A 26,564-nucleotide genomic window follows, 5' to 3' on the forward strand; every position below is an offset into this window, starting at 1 on the left:
CTTCTAGGGCCCTCTGCCCTCACCGCCATCGCTGTCTTCCTGAGCCTTCTCCCTCTGAATTTCTTCATCACCAAGAAGAGGAACCACCATCAGGTTTGGCATTGGAAGAAGGGACACTCCAGGCAGGACGGGGGCGGGAAGCCTGCAGGTCCTGGGTCCTGCACTGGTGCAGGGCAGTGGGGAGGAGACAGGTGTGGGGTGGGCGTGGTGGCGGCTTGCGGCGGTTGCAGAGAAGGAAAATCCCGGACTTGTCCCTGTCCCCTGCTCTCTTCTTCCCTCTGGTCCCAGGAAAAGCAAATGAGGCAGAAGGACTCTCGGGCGCGGCTCACCAGCTGCGTCCTCAGGAACGTGAGGACGGTCAAGTACCACGGCTGGGAGGGAGCCTTCCTGGACAGAGTCCTGCGCGTCCGGGCCCAGGAGCTGGGCGCCTTGAGGACCTCCAGCCTCCTCTTCTCTGTGTCTCTGGTGTCCTTCCAAGTGTCCACGTTTCTGGTGATGTCACTCTGGTCTCCCTGCAGAGCGTGGACTAGGGGAGGGAGTGCTGGGGGCGGGGATAAGGGCTCCCCATATAGATCACAGGGTCACCATCACACCGACTGACCAGCACCTAGTGTGATCATCATATCAACGACACCTGGAACCAAAACACCACCAACCCCTGGAACAGAACCACCACCTAGTGACATCCGGAACTACAAATGCCACCAGGACCTAGAGCCCTCCGTGGCTGCTGATACCTGCAACTTCAGAGTCATCTTCCCAGAGAGTCTAGAGTCACAAGTTCCACCCATGTCTAGAACCGCAAAAATGCCACCAAGATGGAAAACTGTAGTGTCCCTCGAAGCCTGGAACCAAGAGTTTCTGATTCTTAGAACAGGGTTCACACGCGTGCAACTCCTTTCATCAGTAGAAGAATTTGGGGGGAGATCTGGGTGGAGAGGAACCCATTCCCAAGTGGCAAGTGTGGCCACAAGGACCCTTGAGATACCACAGCTGGCCTGCCTTTCCTGGCCATGTTTAGCAGCTCAATGTCACCTCCTGTGTCTCCCACCCAGGTGGCACTGGTTGTGTTTGCTGTCCATACTCTGGTAGCCGAGGAGAATGCCATGGACGCTGAGAAGGCCTTCGTGACACTCACGGTCCTCAACATTCTCAACAAGGCCCAGGCTTTCCTGCCCTTCTCCATCCACTCCGTCGTCCAGGTGAGGTGGCAGGGAGGGGAGGCCGTCTTGGAGGAGCCTTGTAGGGGTGTAGCAGGCTGTGCCGGGGCAAGGAAACGAAGCAGGGAAAGAGACGGGAGGGCACTGGGAACAGCGGGAAGATGCCAGCAAACATCCTCAAAATAGGCAGCCTCACCTTTCCAGCAATTCCACATGCAAGAATTCAGTCTGGTTCCCTTTTTATACAAAGCAATTTCACTTCATTTCTCTTCCTCTACTGTCCGCACTCACCGTGTGATGAAAATGAGATGAAATGTGATGAAAATGAGAAAATTGGTCCAGCTGAGCCATCCCTATTTAACTATCCTTTCATCATGGAAGATGGGGTTGGGGCTGGGGGTGGAGGGTGCCTCCAGGTGGACAAAGTTTGCAATCATTCCTGATGACGGCCAACTGGAAAAGCCACCATCTGCTTCCCGGGTCTGGTCTGCGGAATGGAAGCAAGGAGGTGGGAGGTCACCACTACCTCATTGTGCCAACCTCATGTGCATCGTTTTCCGTGACCTAGAAAGCTTTGTGCTGATGCCTTGCAAATGTGTAGGACTCGGTAGTCCGGAAGCTTTCCTACCATCCTGAGGCACCCGACACCCGACATCTGAGTTCTTTTTTTGCCCTTATGGCACAGTTGACCTAGGGCTTTGGTTTTTTCCAGGCCCGGGTGTCCTTTGACCGTCTGGCTGCCTTCCTCTGCCTGGAAGAAATTGACCCTGAGGCCGTGGACTCAAGGTCCTGCAGATGTGGTGAGAGCTGAGTTCAGCAGGAAGGGGGTGGGAGGGATGATGGGAGCAGCAGGGCTCCCCCTTCCCACAGATGGAATGCCAGGATCCCAGCTGAGGGGCTGCCGGCATGTGCTGGCATGTGCAGACCAGGTCATTGGCCGTGTGACTAGGAAACAGATGCCATGTAAGGACCCTCCCCTTGTACCTAAGAAAGTATCAAGCTGCTTACCTAGAAATCACCCACATGGTGAAGTGTATCCTGTGACATTGGTGCCTGAATCCAAATTCTAGCTCCAGCACTGACCCCAACATGGGTGACCTTGGCCAGTTATTAATCTCTCTGAGCCTCAGTGTTCCCATCTGTAAAATGGACATGATGATCATTACAGCACCTCTGCATAGGATTGTTATGAGGGTTAAATGTGTCCTTTGAAGCATCGCAGTTAGAGCAGGGCCCTGCACAAAGTCAGCATTCAGTGCATTTTAGTTATAATTAGAATTATTATTGGGAGAAAACCCCAAAGTCGTCAGCAAAGAGGCCTCTAAATAACCCAAAATTGCTGTTTCTGAGGCTCCTCACAGCTCTGGGCACGTTTTCAGCTGGGCAAAGCTTTGTTCAGCCAAATCAGTGTGATGCGGGCATTCAGAGGTGGGCTCTGCATTCAAATCCCAGGTCTGCCTCGCCCAGCTGTGTGGCCCTGGGCAGTAACTCCCCCACTGCCAGCTCCGTTCCCCACTGTGTCACCCCACCTCCACCAGGATCACCCTGAGGGCCACCAAAAGATAGCAGGTCCCAGGTCTCAGGAGCTGCCCAATAAATAGCTTAGGGTCCGTGATGTCGTGCCTTTATCCCCACAGGAGGGCCCCATGGACCCTGGACCAGAGACCCCTGAGGGTTATTTGAGTCATGACTTTGACACACCTGGTCACCTGCCTGCGGCCAGAGCCTCATACCGCCCCCCGCAGTCTCAGTCCCTGCTGTTCCCCCAAAGGTGTGTGACAGTGAGATTAACACAGACACCGACAGCTAATGTTGACCAAGTATTTACCACGAGCCAGCACATTCAAAGTGCTTTACTTAGCGGTGACCCCCTCACTCCTCACCACAACACTATGGGATGGATACCTCTACGACCCACCCATTTTACAGATGCGGAAATGGAGGAGCATCCCCACACCCCAGACCATTAAGAAAGGACAAGACCCCAGAGTAGGGTAGCCAGATTCACAAAGAAAAACATAGGACTCCCAGTTAAATTTGAATTTCGCATACTCAGAAAACAGGTTTTTTTAGTCTTAGTAGCTCCCATGCAATATGTGGCAGCATAATTATCCTAAAAAAGTACTCATTGTTTATCCAAAATTCAGATGTAACTGGACCTCCTGCATTTTGTCTGCAACCCTCCCCTAGAGACCATCCAGTCCAGGGGGTGTCAATGGGTGTCAACCGCTCATTAGATGTAAGATTCTCGGGCCCTACCCCCATGGAGATTCTCATTTATTGGTTTGGGCTGAGCCATGGAGAGTTTTGTGTTTTAAAAAATCTTTCCAGGTGATTCTAAATGTGTATTCAGTGTCCAAAACCACTAAATCTGGCTCCTCCCTCATTATATAGATAAAACATCTGAGACCCAGGGACATAGGGAGACCATATGTCCCTGGTTACGTCTGTGGTCCCAGTGAAATTAATAACACTCCCTTCACTCTCCAGAGTCCCGGATCAGGTGATAAATTGTATCAGAAGCCCACTAACCTTTTCTATGAAGGACCCAATTGTACATATTTTAGGCTTTCCAAGGCCCTTTGTTCTCTGTTGTAACTGCTCACCTTTGCCTTTGTAGTGTGAAAGCAGCCATAGCACTACATAAATGAATGGGCATGGCTGTGTTCCAATAAAACTTTATAAAAATAGGCAGCAGACAGGATCTGGCCCCTGGGCCATGGTTTGCCGACCCCTGAGTTGTATAACCATCCGGCAGGGAGAGAATATGACCACCACAGGGTCACACACAAGCCAGTGAGTGGAGGGACAGTTTGTTTAGTGGAAGAGATGTCCTGTTGCCTGGGGGTCTCTTAGAGGAGGGGCCAGCCGGGAGCATCTCTTATAACTGGTCTTTAATGCCCTGCAGCCACTGGAGAGGATTACATCAGAATACAGGAAGGCACCTTCGCTTGGTCCCAGGAAAGCCCTCCCTGCCTGCACAGGTACAGGTGGTTTCCCTGGTAACAACCTTCCTGTTTCTGTTGACGAAGTGGGGGAGGATGGGAAAGCTGGGAAAGCTGGGAAAGGGAGAGCTCCTGCCCATGGAGGGGGAACAGGGCATCTGAGCCTCACCCAACAGGGAGGAGATGGCTCTCTGGTCCCCAGGCTGGTCACGATGATGCCAAGGGAAGCCTGGCCAAGAACTGCCCCAAGGCCCGGCCCAGTCGGCTGTGGGTGCTTCTGTGCCTCCTGTGTCAGACTGGTCAGTGTCACCTCCAGCCCCCAACTATTTGGCTGCGTCTCTATGGCAGAAAACCCCAGCCAGCCCCAAAACTCCCTGTGAAGGGAAAGAAAACACCCGGGGCCGTATTTGTGTTTCTTGTCATTTGCTCATTTCATTGTATTCATTGAGCACTTGCTATGTGCCAGGTCTTGTTCTAGGAACTGGGAATAGAGTGAAGAAAACAGATAAGAACCCTGTGCTCTTGGCGCTGATGTTCTGATCGGGGGTGGGGTGGGGGGTGCACGAATGAGAAATCAGGGTCGGGAAGCAGAGCACGATGTCAAAGGAGGGGTGTGTGCAGTGAGGGAAGGCTTGGCATTTAAACAGAGGTCAAATGAGGGGAAGGAATGAGCCTTGCACGTGTCTGGGAGAGGAGCTTTCTAAGCAGTGGGAACAGCAAGTGCAAAGGTCCTGAGGCAGGAGTATGCCTGGACCCAGGATTCTCCACCTCAGCACTGCTGATGTTTGGGGCTGGATAGTTCTTTGTCATGGGGGCTGTCCTGTGCACTGTAGCATGATTAGCAGAACCCCCAGTATCTACCCACTAGATTCCAGCAGCAGCCACACCAGGGATAACAACTGAAAGTGTCTCTAGACATTGCCACGTGACACCTGCAGGGCACAATCCCCCCAGGTGTGTTTAGGAAGCAGGAAGTCAGCATGGCCGCAGCAATGGGATGCTGGGTGTCCTTCATGATTGTTAGGACCTCAGCTTTTACCCTGAGTGAAACAGGAACCGCCAGGGGCTTCAGCGGGAGAGTGTCATGAGCCGGCTTGGGTTTGAACAGGTCCCTTGGGCCCGTGCATGGAGGACAAGACTGCATGACACAGAAAGGGGCGGGGAGCGAGGGCAGAAGCAGGAAGAGTGGTGAGGAGCTTGTGGCAATGACCTGGGCAAGAGGAGATGCTGGTTAAACCTCCTGCCCAGTAAACCCTATGTGGTGCGGGTACATGTGTACACACGGGTGTACATGCGTGTGTGCAGATGTGTGTATGCACGGGCGTGTGTGAGAGCATGTTTGTGTGTGTGCCTGCACTTGTGTGTGCATGGATTTTGTATATGTTGTGGGCATATGTCCGTGTGTACACATGTGTGAATATGTGCACTTGTGTGAGGGTGTGTATCTGTGTGTGTGCAGTCTGTGTATGTAGTATATGTGTGCACAGACACATATGCCCCATGTGTGCTTGCATGTGTGCATCTGTGTACATGCATGCAAGTGTGCACATACACATGTGCGTGCGTGTATGTGGGCACATGTACGATCACATGCAGGATGGCTGCTCGCATAGCCAGACAGGGATCGGGAGAGGGAAGGATGGCCCCCAGACATCCTCTTAGTGGCGCCCCCACCCCAGGTGTGTCATCAGCAGCCAAGGCTGGCTCTGTCTGGGGTTCACCCAGACAGACTCGGGCTGAATCCTACCCAGGGAAATGTCACCCCTTCTGTGTTGCCAGGATCAACCTCACGGTGCCCCAGGGCTGCCTGCTGGCTGTCGTCGGTCCAGTGGGGGCAGGAAAGTCCTCCTTGCTCTCCGCCCTCCTTGGGGAGCTGTCAAAGGTGGAGGGGTCCGTGAGCATCAAGGTGAGGCCGCACCCCTGCCTGTTGGCTGGAATGTCCCCGTCTCTGCCCCTCCCTGTTCCCTGTCTCACAGCTGAGCTCCCTGCTGCCTTCCACCGCCACCAAGAGCCCAGCTCCCACCGTTCCTCCTCCGTCCCCATCAGCCTCCTTGTGTTTTAGGGTCCAGTGGCTTACGTGCCGCAGGAGGCCTGGGTCCAGAACATGTCCGTGGTAGACAACGTGTGCTTCGGGCAGGAGCTGGACCTGCCGTGGCTGGAGAGGGTCCTGGAGGCCTGTGCCCTGTGGCCAGATGTGGGCAGCTTCCCTGCAGGAGTCCACACCCAAACTGGGGAGCAGGTGAGGGTCTTTGGGCCTTCTTGGGCCAGGGAGGCATGGCGGCTGAGGGCCATTTGCCACCCTGACCTGTGGGCGGTGTGGTGGGAAGGTCACTGGGGGGGGCAGGGAGGTAGGGGAGAAAAGGGGCCCAGCTCAGAGCCAAGCACATAGCAGGTGCTCAATAAATAGTTATTAATGAGTGAATGGTTGAAAACAGAGACTGAGGAGAGGCTGGGAGATGTGGCAGGGCTTGGTGGTGAGGGGCTCTCCAACAACTGGGAATGAGGTGATCCAGGCTCCTGCCTTGCCTCTCTGGGTGGAACTGGTCAAATTGCTTCCCCTCTCTGGACCTCACCAAAGGGTCTGGGCAGAGATGTCCAATAAACAGGATGTATGCATCTGGAGCTATGGGTTGGGTGGGGATTGGCAACTTATGATCCACAGGTCGAATCTGGCCCACCGCCTGGGTTTGTCAATAAAGTTTTATTGGGACCCAGCCATGCACATTCATTTACCTGTGGTCCATGGCTGCTCTTGCACAATAAGGGCAGAGATGAGCAGTTGTGACAGAGACCAGGGCAGTGGGGGTGGGGCGGTGTGCCCACAAAGCTTTAAGTAGTTACTTTCTGGTCCTTTACAGAAAACACTTGCTGACCTCCAGATTAGGGAATTGAGAGTGGCAAAGTGGAAGTTTAAGTTAAGTAAATGGGTGAGGTTTCCTCTAGGGAAGAGGAGAGGGCCCTGGAAAGGGTCTGGAGGAGCCAGAGAGATCAGCTGAGAAGGAACATCTAGGGAGGAGGATGAGGCATCGTGCAGTCAAGGGAAAGGGGTTTCAGAAGGAGGGGGGTGCCCGCTGCCGGCTACGTCTGTCCAGCTGTGTCACATCCTAAACCAAACGTGATTTCCCGTTACCTCCTCCCCCGAAGCTCGCCCCATCCTGGGTGATGGAAGCTCCATCCTTCCAGAGCTCAGATCCAAAACCTTGGCATCCTCGATTCCTCTCTTTTTCTTACACACACATCTAATTCGTCAGCAAATCCTGTTGGATCCACCTTGGAGGCAGATCCAGAATGTTCCAGTCCCCACATCAGCTCTCCCCACATTGCTGCAGGAGCCCCTGGCTGCCCTCCTTGTTTCTGTCCTCACCCCTAATAGGCTAATCCCAGTGCAGCAGCCAAAGGGATTCTTTTCAGACCTGTCAGTTCATGTCCTTTGTCTGCTCAGAACCCTCCAGGTCTCCCCATCCCCTCAGAGTCATAGCCACAGTGCTGACCATCACTGACAAGGCACGCCCCCACGACCTGACCCCCAGTTATCTCCGACTTCATCTCCCATCATACTCCTTCTTTCCTGCTTCTCTCCAGCCACATGGATCTCCATGATGTTCCTTGAACACCCAAAGTATGCTCCTACCTCAGGGCCTTTGCACCTGCTGTTCTGTCTGCTTGTAAAGCTGTTTCTCAGGAGTTCACATGGTTCATCCCGTCAAGTCTCTTAGTGGAGAGTAGCTTTTCCTGACCACCTTACCCAGCACAGCAACCCTGCTCACGCCAGTACACCCTACACCCTTCCCTTGCTCTATTATTCTTCATGGTGTATAACACCATCTGATAGGTGATAACATTTTATGTGTTTGTTTATTGATTATCTCTCTCCCACCCCACCCTCATTAGAGTGAAGGATCCATGAAAGCAGGGATGAGGTTTTGTTCATTGCTGTGTCCCCAGAGCCTAGAACACTGCTGGGTACATAATAGCCATGCAGTAAATAGGAGTGGAATGAATGAATAAGTGAAAGAACAAAAGGAAGGAAGAGAAGAAGGGAGGAAGGGAATGGAAGAAAAAAGAAAGAAAGGAAGAAAGAAAGAAAAAGAAAGAAAAAGAAGGAAAGAAAATAAGAACATAAGGACTAAAAAGCTACCACTGGATTAGGCAACAGGGGAGTGAACAGTGTCCTTGAGGAAGGCTGCATCAGTGGAGAAATGGGAACAGAAGCCAGACTCAAGTGGAGGGAGCAGTGGGTGCAGGAAGCTTGTCTGGAAAGGGGAGAAGCCAGGCAGGGTGGAAGCTGGAGGGGATGTTGGCTTGAGAGCAAGTGTTTCAAGCTGGAGGTGGCCCTAGAGGACAGGCACCATGAGCCATAGCTCACTCTGATGAGCAGACCCGGCCCCCGTCACACCGCTTCACCCAGCAGGTGTAGACGCAGGCCCCTGTCTCTCTCTTATGGCCACAGGGCATGAATCTCTCTGGGGGCCAGAAGCAGCGGCTGAGCCTGGCCCGGGCTGTGTACAGGAAGGCTGCTGTGTACCTGCTGGATGACCCCCTGGCAGCCCTGGATGCCCATGTCGGCCAGCATGTCTTCAAGCAGGTCATCGGGCCTGGTGGGCTGCTCCAGGGAACGGTAAGTTTGGGAAAATGTCTCAGAGGGCATAGAGCAAAGGCAGAGAAAGTCCTAACCCAAGTCTGCTCACCACCATGCTCCATGAATCCAGTGTTCCTCTTTGTAATGGTCAGCTTTTGCTGTGAAAATGCTGCAAAACAAACAACCCCTAAATGTCAGTGGCTCACAGCAGCAGTCATTTCTTTTTTTTTTTTTTTTTTTTGGCTGCACTAGGTCTTCATTGCTGCGCGGGCTTTCTCTAGTTGCAGTGAGCGGGCACTACTCTTTATTGCGGTGCACGGGCTTCTCATTGTGGTGGCTTCTCTTGTTGCGGAGCACAGGCTTCAGTAGTTATGGCACATGGGTCCTAGAGCGCAGGCTCAGTAGTTGTGGCACATGGGCTTTGTTGCTCCGTGGCACGTGGGATCTTCCCAGACCAGGGATCAAACCCATGTCCCCTGAATTGGCGGGCAGATTCTTAACCACTGCGCCACCAGGGAAGTCCGAGCAGTCATTTCTTGCTTCTGGGTCTGTGGTTAAACTACCACAGCTCTGCTTCAGGTCACTGGCCAGGTTCAGTTGAACTCCGTGTCTTCTGGTTTCGGGACAGTTTGAAGGAGTCCCTTTATTTCACTGTTGGGAGATTCTATTTCTGAGAAAAAGGACAGGAGCACAAGAAGGAGAGCTTTCCCCACTCTGAGCCCCAGGACACTCCCGGCCCATTCCCCCAGCTCTGGAACAGTGGTCAAGCGCACGAGTGTAAATTCCATCCCTTCCTGCCCAGACACGGATTCTCGTCACCCATGCGCTCCACGTCCTGCCCCAGGCTGATTGGATCGTGGTGCTGGAAGATGGGGCCATTGTAGAGATGGGTTCCTTCCAGGAGCTTCTGCACAGGAAGGGGACCCTGGCGGGCCTTCTGGATGGAGCCAGCCAGCCAGGAGATGGAGGAGAAGAAGGTACTGGCTGGGCTTTGCTGGTTCTCTGTGCCTGGCTTCTGCCACCCCTGGGGAGAAGTTTCCACAGATCCCACTGGCCAGAGTGGAGCACTCTGGCCATACCCTCCCTGCAGGCCCAGGCCTGGAGGCAGACGCCTCTCCCACAAGGCCACCCATTCCCCAGTAAGAGCCAGTGGCACCTTCTATGAGCCAGGGGCTGTGCTAAGTGCTTCTATAAACATGCATTGTCTCATTTGGTCTCTACAACACCCCTGGGAGACACCTGCAATTATGGCTGCCACTTTTCAGATGAGCATCTCAGGCCAAAGAGAGTTAAATAATTTGCCCAAGGTCACATTAGAACTTGGGTGTGTTCAACTCCAGGGTCTGTGCTTGAAACTGCTACAGAGACTGAGCAAAGAGGTCATTTGGTGCCTTGAGGCCAGAGGCCCCCAACATGCCAGCTAGGGCTTCTACTAATCCAGAGAACACAGTGCCCACTGGAAAAATGACAATGTTCTGGAAGTGAAGTCAGTGATCCAAGCACAGCCACAGTGAGTGATAAAGAACAGCCAGGGGTCTCTCCATTCACTCATTTAATCACCACTTAGCCCCTATGGGTCAGTACTGTACTTAGCTCCATTTTATAGATGAGGACTGAGGCCCAGAAGTTAAGGAACTCGTCCAAGTTTACCTGGCTCATAGGTGGCAGTGTTGGGCTTTGAACCTCCAACTGCAGGCTGTGTGCTGCCCCTGCATGACAGAGGGGGTTTCACAGCCAGGTCCCCCGTCCCAGCCTCTGCCTCCTCTGTTGAGCCCTGACTCACCCCGGTAAAAACCCTGTGTTGGTTCACGGTGTCAACCTCCTGGAGCTCGAAGGTGGAACCCTCCCGGCTTGGAGGACGGTGGGCAGGAGGGTCCTTCCCTGGGGGAGATGACACCCGAGGTGGGGTGAGAGCTACCTGGAAGAGAACATTGCAGACACAATAAATTGCTTATGCAAGGGTACTGGGGAGACCCGAGCTGTTGGACCATGTGCAGTGTTTACTGCCGTCTCCCAACCCCAAGTTCACAGCAGATGCTTGATTATATTTGCCAAGTGAATAAATGAATGAATGAATAATGTTCCTGGAAGAACCCAGGGAGGATGGAGAGAGGGGGGAGGAGGCAGATCAGAGAAAATGGATGCTCAGCGAGTGGAGGCTGCACAGCCAGTGGGTGTCAAAGCTGGCATCCGGACCCCGAGGTACCGACCCCCATAGAGTGACACGGCTCCCTTGACCTTGCAGAAACAGAATCCCCGGCCAGTGCCAAGGACCGCAGAGGCTCTGCTGGAGGTGGGAGGCCTGAGGGTGGACCAGAGAGGTGAGTTTGCTCTGGTGCAGAGCTTGGGGAGGGCACAAAAGCTGAGGCTGAAGCAAGGCGGCTGTGTCACCACCTGCATCTCAGGCAGGTAGGGGGCGGCCACAACCATTCTGGATTGAACATCTGCTTAAGACCCACCATGGGGCTCAGCTGTGGGATGATTCACCAGAGACTATTTGACAATCAATTAGCCACAATGATTAAGTCCCCACATGCTCTGTTCACAGGATGACCAGTTTGCCCTCAGATGTGATGAATCCCCTAAAGTTTATCAGAGTTGTCTCATGGCTGGAGTGGGGCAGGGCCAGCTCCAAAGAAGGATCCACGCCATAGTTGTTAATGTCCGTGCCAGGCCCTGTCATTCATGCTTTGAAGGACATTAGCATCACTTGGGGGCCCCAGGAGGAGGCCTGCTGTCCCCTTTTCTCAAGCCCCCTTTAGCCAGGCCATAGCTGGACTCCTGTGCTCTCCCTTTTTATGGAAAGTGACCTTGTGAAACAGAACAACAGACCACTGGGAGCCAGAGAGTGTGAGCTTAAGTGCCAGCTGTTAGGGAACTATGGGGGGAACCGAAGGGCCTCGGTCCCTGAGGTTGGGCCCAGTTCCTCCCATCCCAGCTAGCCAGCCAGAGTACTCCTGGGCCACACACGGGACCGGCCCACCGTCTTCACAGTGCAAGTAAGACCAGATAGGTAGATGATAGGTAGAGAGGTAAGTAGGTAGGTAGACAAATAGGGTGACAGATAGACAAACAGATAGATGATGAATGGATGAATAGACAGATAGATAGATAGATGATAGGTAGAGTTCATAGACAGACAGATAGATGTAGGTAGATAAATATTGTATTGGAAAAACCTGCTAGTCTTCCCTCTTTCTCTCCATTACTCTCACACAACTACAGCGTTCACTCTGACACCAGATGGGTGCCCCCTGCCCCCTGCAAACCTTCACACCAAGCAATTCTCCACAACTCGGTTCTGACACTGTCTATCTGGAGATGTCAGACCCCACAGGTTAAGGGCTCAGTCCCTCAAGTCTGCTCCCCCCCACTTCAGATGCCAATTGCAAGTAGTAGGTCTCCTACTTGGGGACAAATTGGGGGTTTGCATCACCCCCTCCTCGAGTTCAAGTAATTTGCTAGAACAGCTCCCAGAACTCAGGGAAACACGTACATTTAGCAGTTTATTAAAGGATGTGACAAAGGAGACAGAACAGCCAGATGAAGAGTCACAGGACAAGGTCTGGGAGGGTCCCACATGCAGGAGCTTCTGTCCCCGTGGAGCTTGGTGTATCAACCTCTGGGTATGTGGATGTGTCCACCCACTAACCTGGAAGCACCCCACATCCCATACTGTTGGGGTTTTATGGAGGCTTCCTCCTGTGGGCATGATCCATTATTAACTCCATTTCTAGCCCCTCTTCCCTCTCTGGAGAATGCGGGTGGGGCTGAAAATTCCAAGCTTCTAGTCATGGCTTAGTCTTTCTGGTGACCAGCCCCCAACCAGGAGCCATCCAGGAGCCCACCCAGAGTCACCTCAGTAGAACAAAAGATGCTCCTAGGGCTCTTATCACTTAGGAATTTACAAGGGTTTTAGGAACTCTGTGCCAGGGATGGGGTCAAAGACCAAGTATATATTTCTTAACATAAATCACAATATCACAAAGATGGATAGGTGAATAAATAGATTGATTGAAAGATAGGTAGATAGATAGACAGGCAGACAGAGAGACATAGATTATCCCCATTTTACACCTGAGGAAACTGAGGCACAGAGAGATTGTCAGCTGCCCATGGTTTCAGTTAGCAGATGGTAATTCACATTTAAGGTTGTCAGCCTACTCAGCCACAGATAAAAGGAACATTCAAGAAATCTTCAGCATCTGAATTGTGCAAAGTTGACTTCCTGCAAACCTGGACTGACAAATCTGAGGATAAGCAGCAGGTGCAAAATGATTGCAGCAAAGCTTAGACCAAAATGAAAACCAAGTTCCAAAGTTGGCAAATAAGTTCATTCAGTGAGATGGCGTCCGAAGAACAGGCTTGCCTGACTCTGGGGTGATAGGTGGCATCTAGCTGGGCACCACAGAGGGAGGACTGGGGCATGGCACCTAGTTGGTGCTCAGTACGTTAGTTGAATGAATGAATGAGAGAGTGAGTGGCTCAGTGGCTTCCAGTGGCCCTGAGGGTTGGGCGTGTTCACCCCACGAAGAGAGACACTGATTTGTCCTCATTTCCTCTACGTGACAGGTCCGTGAATTTAGTCCCTGAGAAGGACAGCGCCACTTCCGAGGCCCAGACAGGGCTTCCCCTAGATGATCCTGAGCGAGCAGCACAGCCAAAAGGAGAGGACAGCATGCAATACGGCAGGGTAACCACCCACTGCTCCCTCCCCCTCCACATCCACTGCCACTGCTGCCCCCGGGGACTCAGGACCTCCCAAGAGATACAGCACTTGGAGGGGGGGACGGGGCTGGGGGGACGACTCACCTTTATTGAACACCTACCATGTGCCACGTAAGATTCTAGATACTTCATACTTCTTAATGCCCACAACCACCCTAAAATCAGATGGTGATAACTCCATTTTAGAGATGAAGAAACTGGGTTCTTAAAGAGTTTAGACATTGGTTTGTGTTCTCGCAGCTAGCAAGTGACCAACTTGGGACTCAAACCTAGGGCAGTCTGAATCTGAAACTTGTACTACTTCTTCTCTCCTATGCTGCTCTGTCCACCCATCCCCCACCCATTCACCGACCTACCTACTCATTCATCCATCCATCCATTTACCTTTCCACCTATTCACCCATCCATCCCACTCACCCATCCCTCCACCTACCCATCTACTCACTCTTCTATCCATCTCACACAGCCATCCACCCATCTGCCACCCATCCATCCATCCATCCGCTCATTTATGCACCCACCCTCCTACAGACCCACTCATTTATTCATCCACCCACCCACCTACCCATTTACTCACCCATTTGCCCACTCAACCATCCACCTACTCATCCATCCAGAAGACATTTACAGAACCCCCACTGTGTGCCAGACAAAGTTTCTGCCTTGGTGGAGCTTGCAGGTTAGTGGTGGGGGGGCAGGGGAGAGAGTGAGAAAACAATTATGCTAATAAGCAAGGTGATATCAGGTAGTGATAAATGCTATAAACAAAATAAAGAAAGTGATGAGACAGGGGCCGACCGAGGATCAGTGACCTGCCTGGATGGGATGCTCTGAGGAGTGACATTTGACATCCCTGAAGGATGCGAAGGAAGTAGCCATGGAAAGAGCAGGGGGAGGAGCATTCCAGGCAGAGGGAACAGCAGGGGCAGAGACTCTGAGGTGAGAAGGCGCTTAGGGAGCCAGAGAAAAGGAAGGGATCCCATGAAACCAGCGGATGGTGCGTAGATGGTAAGGTGAAAGAGTGTACAAGAGGTTTAGAATTTCTTCTCAGAGCAAGAGAAAGTCCAGGGCAGGTTAGCAACAGCAAGATGTTTTCAACAGCAAGTGGATGTTTTCAAAAGTTCACTCTGGCTGCAGCTTCATGGAGAATTTCAGATTTGTAGGAACCAGACTTTAAACAAGTGGCTTAACCTCTCTGTGCCTCAGTTTCCCTATCTGTCAGGTGGGAATTATGATGAGGATGGAGACACATGCTTGTCCCATAGTAGGTGTTCAATAAATCACTCCAAACTCAGAAAGTGCCACAGCCTGTCCCCTTTAAGGCTCCCACTGCCAGCTGGGAGCCATAGAGGAAGGGGGTCCTGAGGCTGGGCGGGCCTAGAGGGGAGAGGATGCTCCAGGTGGGAGGTGCTGCATGGTGCTTCCATCTGCCCCACTGGCAAGTTTTGGGAGCCCCACCTGGCCTTTCCTCTCTCCCCCTGGGGTGTCTCTCTGCCCCCATCTCTCCTACGTGTGCTACAGGTGAAGGCTACCATGTACCTGACCTACCTACGAGCTGTGGGCACCCCGCTCTGCCTCCACGCCCTTTTCCTCTTCCTCTGCCAGCAAGTGGCCTCCTTCTGCCGTGGCTACTGGCTGAGCCTGTGGGCAGATGACCCCACTGTGGACGGACGGCAGACTCACGCAGCCCTGCGGGGCTGGGTCTTTGGGCTCCTGGGCTGCCTCCAAGGTACCCCTGCCAGCCTTCCTCGCTCTCCATCCTCCAGCTCCACCCGAGGGTTTCTCAGGGCTCCTTCGCCCGCACCTCCCTGGCTCACCCTGTCCTTTCTGAATATCTGTGCAAATGTCCTGGGTCCAAACACAGACCTGCATCCTTAAGATGGGGCTGGGGAAGTGGGGGACAGGACACATCCCTACTTTTACAGAAGCCTCAGAGTCTCTTCCAGCCTCATCAGCAAAGGCAGAATCTTGGTCTCCAGATGCTGGGGCAGCTGAGCACTTAGGTGGGGCAGCAGGTCCACTGGACTCTGCCCCTCTCCCAAGCTGAGGACAGCCCCAAGGTCTGACTGCTGGGGACTTCCAGCACCCCAGCCCAAGCCCCCAGAGGAGGTAGAGCCCTGCATCACATCCCCACCATCATCTCCTCCCATCTTCTCTTCCTTTTTGAAAAATAGATTTATTTTTTTAGAGCAGTTTTACATTCACAGCAAAATTGAGCAGAAGGTACAGAGATTTCCCCACTCATCTACAACCTCCGTCATTACCAACATCCCCCCACCAGAGCGGTACATTTGTTACAAATGAACCTATATCCACACATCCTAGTTAGCCAAATTCTGCAGGGTTTTTTTGTTGTTGTTGTTTGTTTTTTTAAATAATTATTTGTTTGTTTGTTTGTTTATGGCTGTGTTGGGTCTTCATTTCTATGCGAGGGCTTTCTCTAGTTGTGGCAAGCGGGGGCCACTCTTCATTGCGGTGCGCGGGCCTCTCACTATCGCGGCCTCTCCCGCTGCGGAGCACAGGCTCCAGATGCGCAGGCTCAGTAATCGTGGCTCACGGGCCCAGCCGCTCCGCGGCACGCGGGATCCTCCCAGACCAGGGATCGAACCTGTGTCCCCTTGGCAGGCGTACTCTCAACCACTGCGCCACCAGGGAAGCCCCCCAAAGTCTGCAGTTTTCATCAGGGTTCACTCTTGGGATGTCCATTCCATGGGATGGACAAATGTATAATGACATATATCCACTGTTACAGTATCATACAGAATAGTTTCACTGCCCTAAAATTCTCTGTACTCCACCTGTTCATCTCCGTTTCATTGATCTAGTTGTCTGTTCTTTCACCAATACCACAGAGTCTTTTCTTCCTGAGTTCTATACCATAATATTTTTTCCCAGTTTTTTTGATATAGTTGACTTACAGCACTGTGTAAGTTTAAGATGTAGAGCATAATGATTTGGCTTACATACATCATGAAATGATGACCACAGTGAGTTTATGAACATCCGCCATCTCATATAAATACGAAATTAAAGAAATAGAAAAAACATTTCCTTGTGATGAGAACTCTTAGGATTTACTCTCTTAACAACTTTCATACATAACACACAGCAGTGTTTATTATATTTATCATGTTGTACATTACACTCTTAGTGCTTAGTTATCTTATAACTGCAAGTTTGTACCTTTTGACAGCCTTCATCCAGTTCCCCCTCCCCCCATTCCCCCGCCTCTGGTAATCACAAATCTGATCTATGAGTTTGTTTGTTTTTGAAGTATAATTGACATACAACACAATGTTAGTTCCTGTTACACAACATAGCAATTCAATATTTCTCTACATTTCAAGATGATGACCACCTAAGTCTAGTTACGATCTGTCACCATGAAAAGATATTATGTAATTATTCACTATATTCCCCCACACTATATATTTCATACATCTGACCCATTTATTTTGCAAATGGAAATTTGTACCTTTTAGTCTCCCTCACCTATTTTGCTCCTCCCCTCTGGCAACCACATGTTTTTTCTCTGTATCTATGACTCTGTTTCCGTTTAGTTATGCTTGTTCATTTGTTTTTTAGATTCTACATATAAGTGAAATTATGCAGTATTTGTGTTTCTCTGACTTATTTCACTTAGCATAATACCTTCTAGGTCCACCCATGTTGTCACAAATGGCAATATTTCATTTCTTTTTTACGGCTGAGGAATATTCCATTGTATATATACCACCTCTTCTATATCCATTAATCTGTCAGTGGGCACTTATGTTTCTTCCATATCTTGGCTATTGTAAATACTGCTGCAATGAACATATGGGTGCATATATCTTTTCAAACTAGTGTTTTCATTTTCTTTGGATACATATCCAGAAGTGGAATTGCTGGATTGTATGGTGGTTCTATTTTTAATTTTTTGAGGAATCCCCATACAGCTTTCCATAGTGGCTGCCCTAGTTTACATTCCCACCAACAGTGCATGAGGGTTCTCTTTTCTCCACATCCTCACCAACACTTGTTATTTGTTGTCTTTTTGATAATAGCCATTCTGACAGGTGTGAGATGATATCTCATTGTGGTTTGATTTACCTTTCCCTGATGACTAGTGATGTTGAGTATCTTTTCATGTACCTGTTGACCATCTGTATGTCATCTTTGAAAAAATATCCATTCAGATCCTCTGCCCATTTTTTAATTGGGTTGTTTGATTTTTTGATGTTGAGTTGTATGAGTTATTTGTATATTTTGGATATTAACCCCTTACCAGATATATCATTTGCAAATAACTTCTCCCATTCAGTAGGCTGATTTTTTCATTTTCTTGATAGTTTATGTCACTGTGCAAAAGCCTTTTAGTTTAATGTAGTCTCATTTATTTATTTTTGCTTTTGCTTTCTTGCCTGAGGGAACATATCCAAAAAATATTACTAAGGCCAATGTCAAAGAGCATACTGCCTGTTTTCCTCTAAAAGTTTTATGGTTTCAGGTCTTATGTTTAAGCCCTTAATCCATTTTGAATTTATTTTTGTATATGGTATGAGAAAGTAGTCCAGTTTGATTCTTTTGCATGTACCAGTTTGATTCTTTTGCATATAGTGTCCACGTTTCCCAGTACTATTTATTGAAGAGGCTGTCTTTTTTTTTTTAATCCAATCCAACCTTATGTCTTTTTTTTTTTTTAAACTGGGGTATAGTTGTTTTACAATGTTGTGTTAGTTTCTCCTGTACAGTGAAGTAGAGTTCCCTGTGCTATACAGCAAGTTCTTATTAGTTATCTATTTTATACATATGAGTGTATATATGTCAATCCCAATCTCCCAATTCATCCCACCCCCACCCCCACCCCCCGCTTTCCCCCCTTGGTGTCCACATGTTTGTTCTCTACATCTGTGTCTCTATTTCTGCCTTGCAAACCAGTTCATCTGTACCATTTTTCTAGATTCCACATATATGTGTTAATATACAATATTTGTTTTTCTCTTTCTGACTTACTTGACTCTGTATGACAGTCTCTAGGTCCATCCACATCTCTACAAATGACCAAGTTTCCTTCCTTTTTATGGCTGAGTAATATTGAAGAGGCTGTCTTTTCCCCATTGTATATTCTTGCATATTTTTTTGTAGATTAATTGCCCATATAATGTGGGTTTATTTCTGGACTCTCTATTCTGTTCCATTGATCTGTGTGTCTGTTTTTGTGCCAGTATCATACTGTTTTGATGACTGTAGCTTCTTAATATAGTTTGAAATCAGGGAGTGTGATACCTCCAGCCTTGTTCTTTCTCAAGATTGTTTTGGCCATTCAGGATCTTCTGTTTCCATATAAATTTTAGAATTATTTTTTCTAATTCTGTGAAAAATGCCATTGGTATTTTGATAGGGATTGCATTGAACCTGTTGATTACCTTGGGTAGTATGAGGATTTTAACAATATTAATTCTTCCAATCCATGAGTATGGTATATCTTTCCATCGATGTCATCTTTAATTTCTTTCAACAGTGTCTTACAGTTTTCCAGGTAAAGGTCTTTTACCTCCTTAGCTAGATTTATTCCGAGATATTTTATTCTTTTTGATGCAACTGTAAATGGGATTGTTAAGATCCTTTCTAATAGTTCACTGTTAGTGTATAGAAATGCAACATATTTCTGTATATTAAATTTGTATTCTGCAACTTTACTGAATTCATTGTTGGGTTCTAGTAGTTTTTTGGTGGCATCTTTAGGATTTTCTATGTATAGTGTCATGTCATCTCTAAATGGTGAGCTTTACTTCTTCCTTTCCAATTTGGACTCCTTTTATTTCTTTTTCTTGTCTAATTGCTGTGGTTAAGACTTCCAATATTATATTGAATAAAAATGGTGATAATGGGCATCCTTGTCTTGTTCCTGACCCTAGAGTAAATGCTTTGAGCTTTTCAACACTGTGTATTATGTTAGCTGTGGGCTTGTTGTGTATGGCCTTTATTATGTTGAGGTGTATTCCCTCTGCTTTGTTGAGAATTTTTATCATAAATGGATGTTGTAGTTTGTCAAATGGTTTTTCCATACCTATTGAGATGATCGTGTGATTTTTATTCTTCAGTTTGTTAATGTGGTGTATCACATTGCTTGCTTTGTGGATATTAAACCATTTTTGCATCCCTGGGATAAATCCCACTTGGTCATGGTGTATGATCCTTTTAATGTATTGTTGAATTTGGTTTGCGAATATTTTGTTGAGAATTTTTGCATTTATGTTCACCAGTGATATTGGCTTGTAATTTTCTTTTTTTCTTTTATCTTTGTCTGATTTTGGTATCTGGATGATGCTGGCCTTGTAGAGTGATTTTGGAAGTGTTCCTTCCTCTGCAATTTTTTGAATAGTTTGATAAGGATATGTGTTAACTCGTCTCTAAAGAGTCTGGACCATCTGGTCCTGGACTTTTGTTTGTTGGGTTTTTTCTTTTTTATTACTTATTCAATTTCATTCCTGGTATTTGGTCTGTTCATATTTTCTGTTTCTTCCTGTTCAGTCTTGGGAGGTTGTACATTTCCAGGAATTTGTCCATTTCTTCTAGGTTGTCCATTTTATTGACATATAATTGTTCATAGTCATCTATTATAATCATTTCCATTTGCATGGAATAAATAGCTTTTTCCATCCCCTCACTTTCAATCTCTGTGTGTCTTTAGGTCTAAAATGAGTCTCTTATAGGCAGCATACATGTGGGTCTTTTTAAATATCCATTCAGCCACTCTATGTCTTTTTTTTTTTTGCGATACGCGGGCCTCTCACTGTTGTGGCCTCTCCCGCTGTGGAGCACAGGCTCCGGACGCGCAGGCTCAGCGGCCATGGCTCACGGGCCCAGCCACTCCGCGGCATGTGGGATCCTCCCAGAATGGGGCACGAACCCGTGTCCCCTGCATAGGCAGGCGGACTCCCAACCACTGCGCCACCAGGGAAGCCCCACTCTATGTCTTTTGATTGGAGCATTTAGTACATTTACATTTAATGTACTTACTGCCATTTTGTTCATTATTTTGGGGTTGTTTTTATAGTTCTTTTCTGTTCCTTTCTTCTTCTTTTGTTCTCTTCCCATGTGATTTGATGACTATCTTTGGTGTTATTTTTGAATTTCTTTCTCTTTTTTTGTGTGTGTGTCTATTATAGATTTTTGATTTGTGGTTAGCATGTTGTTTAAATATAGCAATCCATGTATGTGTGGTTTTTTTAAGTTGTTGATCTCTTAAGTTCGAAAGCATTTGACATCATATTTTACATCTTTTTGTTTTGTGTATCCCTTAACTACTTATTGTGGATATAGATGATTTTATGACTTTCATCTTTTAATCTTCCTATTAGCATTATATGTGGTCAGTTTAGCACTTTTACTGTATATTTGCTTTTACCAATGAGATTTTTCCTTTTGTACTGTTTGTATTTCTAGTTGTGGGCTTTCCTTTTTTGCTTAGTGAATTCCCTTTAACTTTTCTTGTCAAGCTGTTCTTTTGGTGTTGAATTCTTTTAGCTTTTGCTTGTATGTAAAACATTTGATCTCTCCTTCAAATCTGAATGAAAGTGGTTGTAGTTTTTTTCCTTTCATTACTTTAATATATTGTGCCACTCCCTTCTGACCTGCAGAGTTTATGCTGAAAAGTCAGCTGATAGCCTTATGGGAGTTCCCTCACACATAATTTGTAGCTTTTCCCTCGCTGCTTTTAATATTGTCTCTTTATCATTATTTTTTGCCATTTTAATTACAATGTGTCTTGGTGCGGTCCTCTTTGGGTTTCTCCTATTTGCGACTGTACTCCTGGACCTGGATGTCTGCTTTTATTCCCAGGTAAGGGAAGTTTTCAACTCTTATGTCTTCAAATATGTTCCCTGCCCTTTTCTCTCTCTTCTCCTCCTGGGACCCCTATAATGTGAATGTTTGTACCCTTGGTTGTTGTTCCAAAGATCTCCTAAATAATTCTTTTTTTTTTCCTTTTTCCTGTTCAGTTTGAGTGATTTCTACTACTCTCTCTTCCAGTTCACTGATCTGTTCCTCTGTATCATCTAATCTACTGTTGATTCCTCCTAGTGTATTTTTTATTTTGGTTATTGTATTCTTCAGCTCTGTTTGGTTCTTCTTTATATTTTCTAACTCTTTGTTAAAAACTTCTAGCTTCTCACTGTGTTCATCTATTCTTCTCCCAAGTTCTTTGAGCATCTTTATGATCGTTACCTTGAACTCTTTACTGGAGCTTATCTCCACTTCACCTAGTTCTTCTTCTGGGGTTTTACCTTGTTCTTTCATTAGGAACATATTCCTCTGTCACCTCATTTTGCCTAATTCCCTCTTTTTATTTCTATGTATTTGGTAGGTTGGTTATGTTTCCCAATCTTGGAGAAGTGGCTTTTTTGTAGGAGACATATTTCCCAGCTGCACACTCCCCTCTTGTCACCAGAGCTATGTGCTCTAGGACTGCCCCTATGTGGGATGCATGGACCCTTCTGTTGTAGTGGGCTGACTACTGTGGGTGGTCTGATAGTCATGGCTGATCCCTAGTCTGGTTGGTTGCCAGGCCCTTCCTTGTGCAGAGGCTGCTACCCACTGGTGGTGGGGCCAGGTCACAAGGTAGCTGGCTGCAGAGCCCCAGGGGTTCCAAGGCCAGTGCTGGCCCACTGATGGGTAGAGCTGGGTCCCAGGGTGGCTGGTTGCAGGGCTGGTGTCCCAGATCTAATGTTGGCCTGCTGCTGGGTGAGGTCAGTTGCTGACAGGACTAGCTGTGGGGTCCGGGGTATCCCAAAGCTGCTGCCAGCCTGCTTGTGGGTGGAGCTGGGTCCTGGGATCTCTGGATTCAGGACCCTGGGTGTCCCAGAGTTGGTGCTGGCCTGCCAGTGGGTGGGGCTGGATCCTAACAGCTGACTGCAGGGTCCCCGGGTTCCTAGGGCTAGTGCCAGTGCACTGGTATGTGGGGCTGGGTCCTGGGGTGGCTGGACACTCAGGCAGTCCTAAGGCAGCCAGCCGGCTGTCCTCACCTGGATAGCTGCTTGGCCTGAGGCATCCCACTACTGGTGATAACAGGCTAGCGGGCAGAGCCAGGTCCCAAGGCTAATAAGCTCAAGGAAGTATTCCAATGTGGCACTTGCCAGCACCAGTGTCCTTGTGGTAAAACAAGCTACCCAAAGTGGCTGCTGCCAGCATCTGTATCCCCAGGGTGAACTCCAGTTGCCTCCTGCCTATCCAGAAGGCTCTCCAGGATCTCTCCAAGATCAACAGGTATGTCTGACCCAGGCTCCTTTCAAGTTACTGCTTCTGCCTTGGGTCTCGAACATTCATTTTTTTTGTGCACCCTTTAAGAATGCAGTTTTTATTTCCTACAGCCCCCTGGCTTTCCGGAAAGTCTAGTCTTCAAAACCAAGTGTTCTGGGGCTCATTTTCCCATAAGAGCTCATCTTCCTGGGGAGCCTTATGTGGGGCTCAGACACCATGCTCTTTGGGGAGAATCTCTGCAATTGACCCATTTATGGGTCACCCACCGAGGGGTGTCGGTCTTGACTATACTGCGTCTCTGCCCCTCCTACCCATCTCGTTGTGCTTCATTCTTCATATCTTTAGTTCCAGAAGATCTTTTCTGTTAGTCTTCTCGTTTTTCTCATTAGTGGTTGCTGTGTAATTAGTTGTAATTTTGGTGTGCCTGTGGGAGGAGGTGAGCTCAGGGTCTTCCTACTCCACCATCTTGGCTACTCCCCCCATAATACACCACACAGTCTTGATTATTGTGGTTTTTATTTTTTTTAGCAGAGTCTGGAATTTAGATAGTGTCAGTCCTCCAACTTTATTCTTCTCCTTCAATACGGAGTTGACTATTCTGGATCTTTTGCCTCTCCAAATAAACTTTATAATTAATTTTTCAATGTCCACGAAATAACTTGCTGGGATTTTGATAGAGATTGCATTGAATTTTAGATCAAGTTGGGAAGAACTGACATCTTGACAATATTGACTCTTCCTATCTATGAACATGGAATATACCTCTATTTAGTTCTTTGAATTTGTTCATCGGAGTTTTGTAGTTTTCCTCATATAGATCTTATACTCATTTTGTTAGATTTGTACCTCGATATTTCATTTTAGGGGGTGCTAATGGTATTGCGGTAAATGGTATTGTGTTTTTAACTTCAAATTCCACTTGGTCATTGCTGGCATATAGGAAAGTGATTGAATTTTTCATACTAACCTTGCATCCTGGAATGTTGCTATAATCACTTATTAGTTTCAGGAGTTTTTGGTCAGTTCTTTCAGATTTTCTACATAGATGATCATGTGATCTGCAAACAAATACAGCTTTATTTCTTCCTTGGAAATCTGCATACCTTTTACTTCCTTATCTTATTGCATTAACTAGGACTTCCAGCAGGGTGTTGAAGAAGAGTGGTAAGAGGGGACATTCTTGCCTTGTTCCAGATCTTATTGGGAAAGCACCAAGCTTCTCACCATTAGGTTAGCTTCTCACCATTAGGTTTTTAATAGATATTCTTTATCAAGTTGAGGAAGTTCTCTATTCCTATTTTACTGAGAGAGGTTTTGGGGGGGGGGTTTGTTTATTTATTTGTTTTATCATGAATAGGTACTGGATTTTGTCTAATCTTTTTCTGCATCTATTGATATGATCAGGTGATTTTTCTTTTTTAGCCTATTGATGTGATAGATTACATTAATTGATTTTTCAGATTTTAAAAATATTTATTTATTTATTTGGCTGCGCTGGGTCTTAGTTGTCACATGCAGGATCTTCACTGCCGCGTGCAAGACCTTCATTGTTGCAGGCGGGATCTTTAGTTGTGGCATGCAGGATCTAGTTCCCTGACCAGGGATCAAACCCGGGCCCCCTGCATTGGGAGCGCAGAGTCTTAACAACTGGACCACCAGGGAAGTCCCAATTTTTCAAATGTTGAAGCAGCCTTGCATATCTGGGGTAAATTCCACTTGGTCATGATGTATGATTCTTTTCATACATTGTTGGATTTAATTTGCTAATATTTTGTTGAAGATTTTTACATGTACGTTCTTGAGAGATATTGGTCTATACAGTTTTCTTGTACTGTCTGTCTGATTTTGGTATTAGGGAATGTTGCCCTCATAGAATAAGTTAGGACGTATTCCCTCTGCTTCAACCCTCTGAAAGAGAGTGTAGAGAATTGGTATAATTTTTCCTTAAATATTTGTTAGTGAACTCATCTGGGACTGGCAGTTCCTGTTTTGGAAAGTTATTAATTGTCAATTCAATTTCTTTAATAGTTATAGGGCTATTCAGATTGTCTATTTCTTCTTGCCTAAGTTTTAGTAGATTGTGTCTATCAAGGAGCTGGTCCATTTCTCCTAGGTTATCAAATTTATGGGCATAGAGTTGTTCGTGGTATTCCTTTTTTATACTTTTAATATCCATGGGATCTGTAGTGATGTCCCTTTAAAAAAATTTTCAGATATTAGTAATTTGTGTCTTCTCTCTTTCTTCTTAGCCTGGCTAGAAGCTTATCAATTTTCTGATCTTTTCAAAGAACTGGGCTTTGGTTTCATTGATTTCCTGTTTTCAATTTCACTGATTTCTACTATAATTTTTATTGTTTCTTTTCTTCTGCTAACTTTGGATTCAATTTTCTCTTCTTTTTCTAGTTTCCTAAAGTAGAAGCTTAGACGATGGATTTTAGAGCTTTCTTTTTTCTAATATATATTTATTCAGTGCTCTACATTTCCCTCTAAGTACTGCTTTCACTATATGCCCCAAATTTGGTAAGTTGTGTTTTTATTTTCATTTAGTTCAAAATATTTAAAAATTTCTCATGAGGTTTCTTCTTTGACACACTTGTTACTTAGAAATGTGTTAATATTCAAGTATTGGGGATTTTCCAGGTATTTGTTATTTCTAGTATAATTCCACTGTGGTCTGAGAACAGACATTGTATAATTTCTCTTCTTTTTAAAAATTTTTTAAATATTTATTTATTTATTTATTTATGGCTCCGTTGTGTCTTTGTTGCTGCACGCAGGCTTCTCTAGTTGCGGTGAGCAGGGGCTACTCTTCATCATGGTAATTTCTCTTCTTTTAAATTTGTTAAGGTGTATTCTATAGTCCAGAATTGTGGTCTACCTTAGTGAATGTTTCATGTGAGCTTAGGAATTTGTGTTCTGCTGCTGTTAGATGAAGTGGTCTGTTTATGTCCATTATATCCAGTTGATTGATGGTGTTGTTGAGTTCATCTCTGTCCTTACTGATTTTCTGCCTGCTGGATTTTCTGCCTTTTCTGATAGAGGGGTGTTGAAATCTCCAGCTATGATAATGGATTCATTTATTTCTCCTTGCAGTTCTATCAGTTTTTGCCTCACATATTTTGATGCCTTGTTGTTAGGCAATACACATTAAGGATTGTTATCTTCTTGAGTAACTGACCCCTTTATCATTATGTAATGCACCTCTTTATCCCTGATAACTTTCCTTACTCTAAAGTCTGCTCTATTTGAGGTTAATATAGCTACAAACTATACAGGTATAATATACTAACTATTTAAAACTATGTGTCTCAAACTAGCTTAAGCAACAAGATAATTTATTGGCTTGTGGGACTGGAATCCATAGGCAACTAGCTTGAGGTATGGCTGGATCCAGGGGTCCAGCAAATGCTGGAAGATTAGCTTCATTTTCTTCCTCTATGATAGCTTCCTGTCCAGGCAGGCTACTTCCCCTGGTGCTAACATAGTATCCCACAACGTGAGTACCTCTTCCCAGAAGTCCCAGCAAAGTCCCAGGTCTCATTGGCCTGACTTGGGTCATGTGTTCACCCCTGAACCAATCCGAACCAGTGGTTCGGATTGGCTAGGGATGAAATTTGCCCCACCCCAGAAACAGAGAGTGAAGTCAGCTCTGTTCCAAGCGCACAGATTGGCATTGGGAGGAAGGGGGTGTATTAGTTTCCTAGGGCTGCCATAAAACGGATTACCACAAACTTGGTAGCTTAGAACAACAGAAATTTTTATTCTCTCACAGTTCTGAAGCCAGAAGTCCAAAATCAAGGTGTCAGCAAAAATTGGTCCCTCTTGGAGGCTCTGAAGGAGAAACTGTCCCATGCCTTTCTCCTAGCTTCTGCTGGTTGCCAGCCATCCTTGGCATTCCTGGGCTTGGGG

The 26,564-nt window shown here is 47.2% G+C and overlaps 1 protein-coding gene across 1 annotated transcript in view; it reads left to right on the forward strand.

The window, feature by feature from the left end:
* ABCC6 (ATP binding cassette subfamily C member 6) overlaps nt 1–26,564 on the forward strand; it is a 62,530-nt gene that overhangs the window by 23,485 nt on the left and 12,481 nt on the right. Inside the window, exons 11-22 of the mRNA XM_060078038.1 lie at nt 1–93; nt 289–492; nt 1,056–1,202; nt 1,873–1,960; nt 4,069–4,144; nt 5,885–6,011; nt 6,168–6,344; nt 8,556–8,723; nt 9,487–9,661; nt 10,930–11,005; nt 13,257–13,377; nt 14,934–15,141. Of these exons, the coding sequence (XP_059934021.1) occupies nt 1–93; nt 289–492; nt 1,056–1,202; nt 1,873–1,960; nt 4,069–4,144; nt 5,885–6,011; nt 6,168–6,344; nt 8,556–8,723; nt 9,487–9,661; nt 10,930–11,005; nt 13,257–13,377; nt 14,934–15,141 (1,660 nt within the window). The remainder of the gene's footprint in view (nt 94–288; nt 493–1,055; nt 1,203–1,872; nt 1,961–4,068; nt 4,145–5,884; nt 6,012–6,167; nt 6,345–8,555; nt 8,724–9,486; nt 9,662–10,929; nt 11,006–13,256; nt 13,378–14,933; nt 15,142–26,564) is intronic.

The sequence above is a fragment of the Mesoplodon densirostris genome, chromosome 16 (assembly GCF_025265405.1).
Source record: "Mesoplodon densirostris isolate mMesDen1 chromosome 16, mMesDen1 primary haplotype, whole genome shotgun sequence".
NCBI lineage: Eukaryota > Metazoa > Chordata > Mammalia > Artiodactyla > Ziphiidae > Mesoplodon > Mesoplodon densirostris.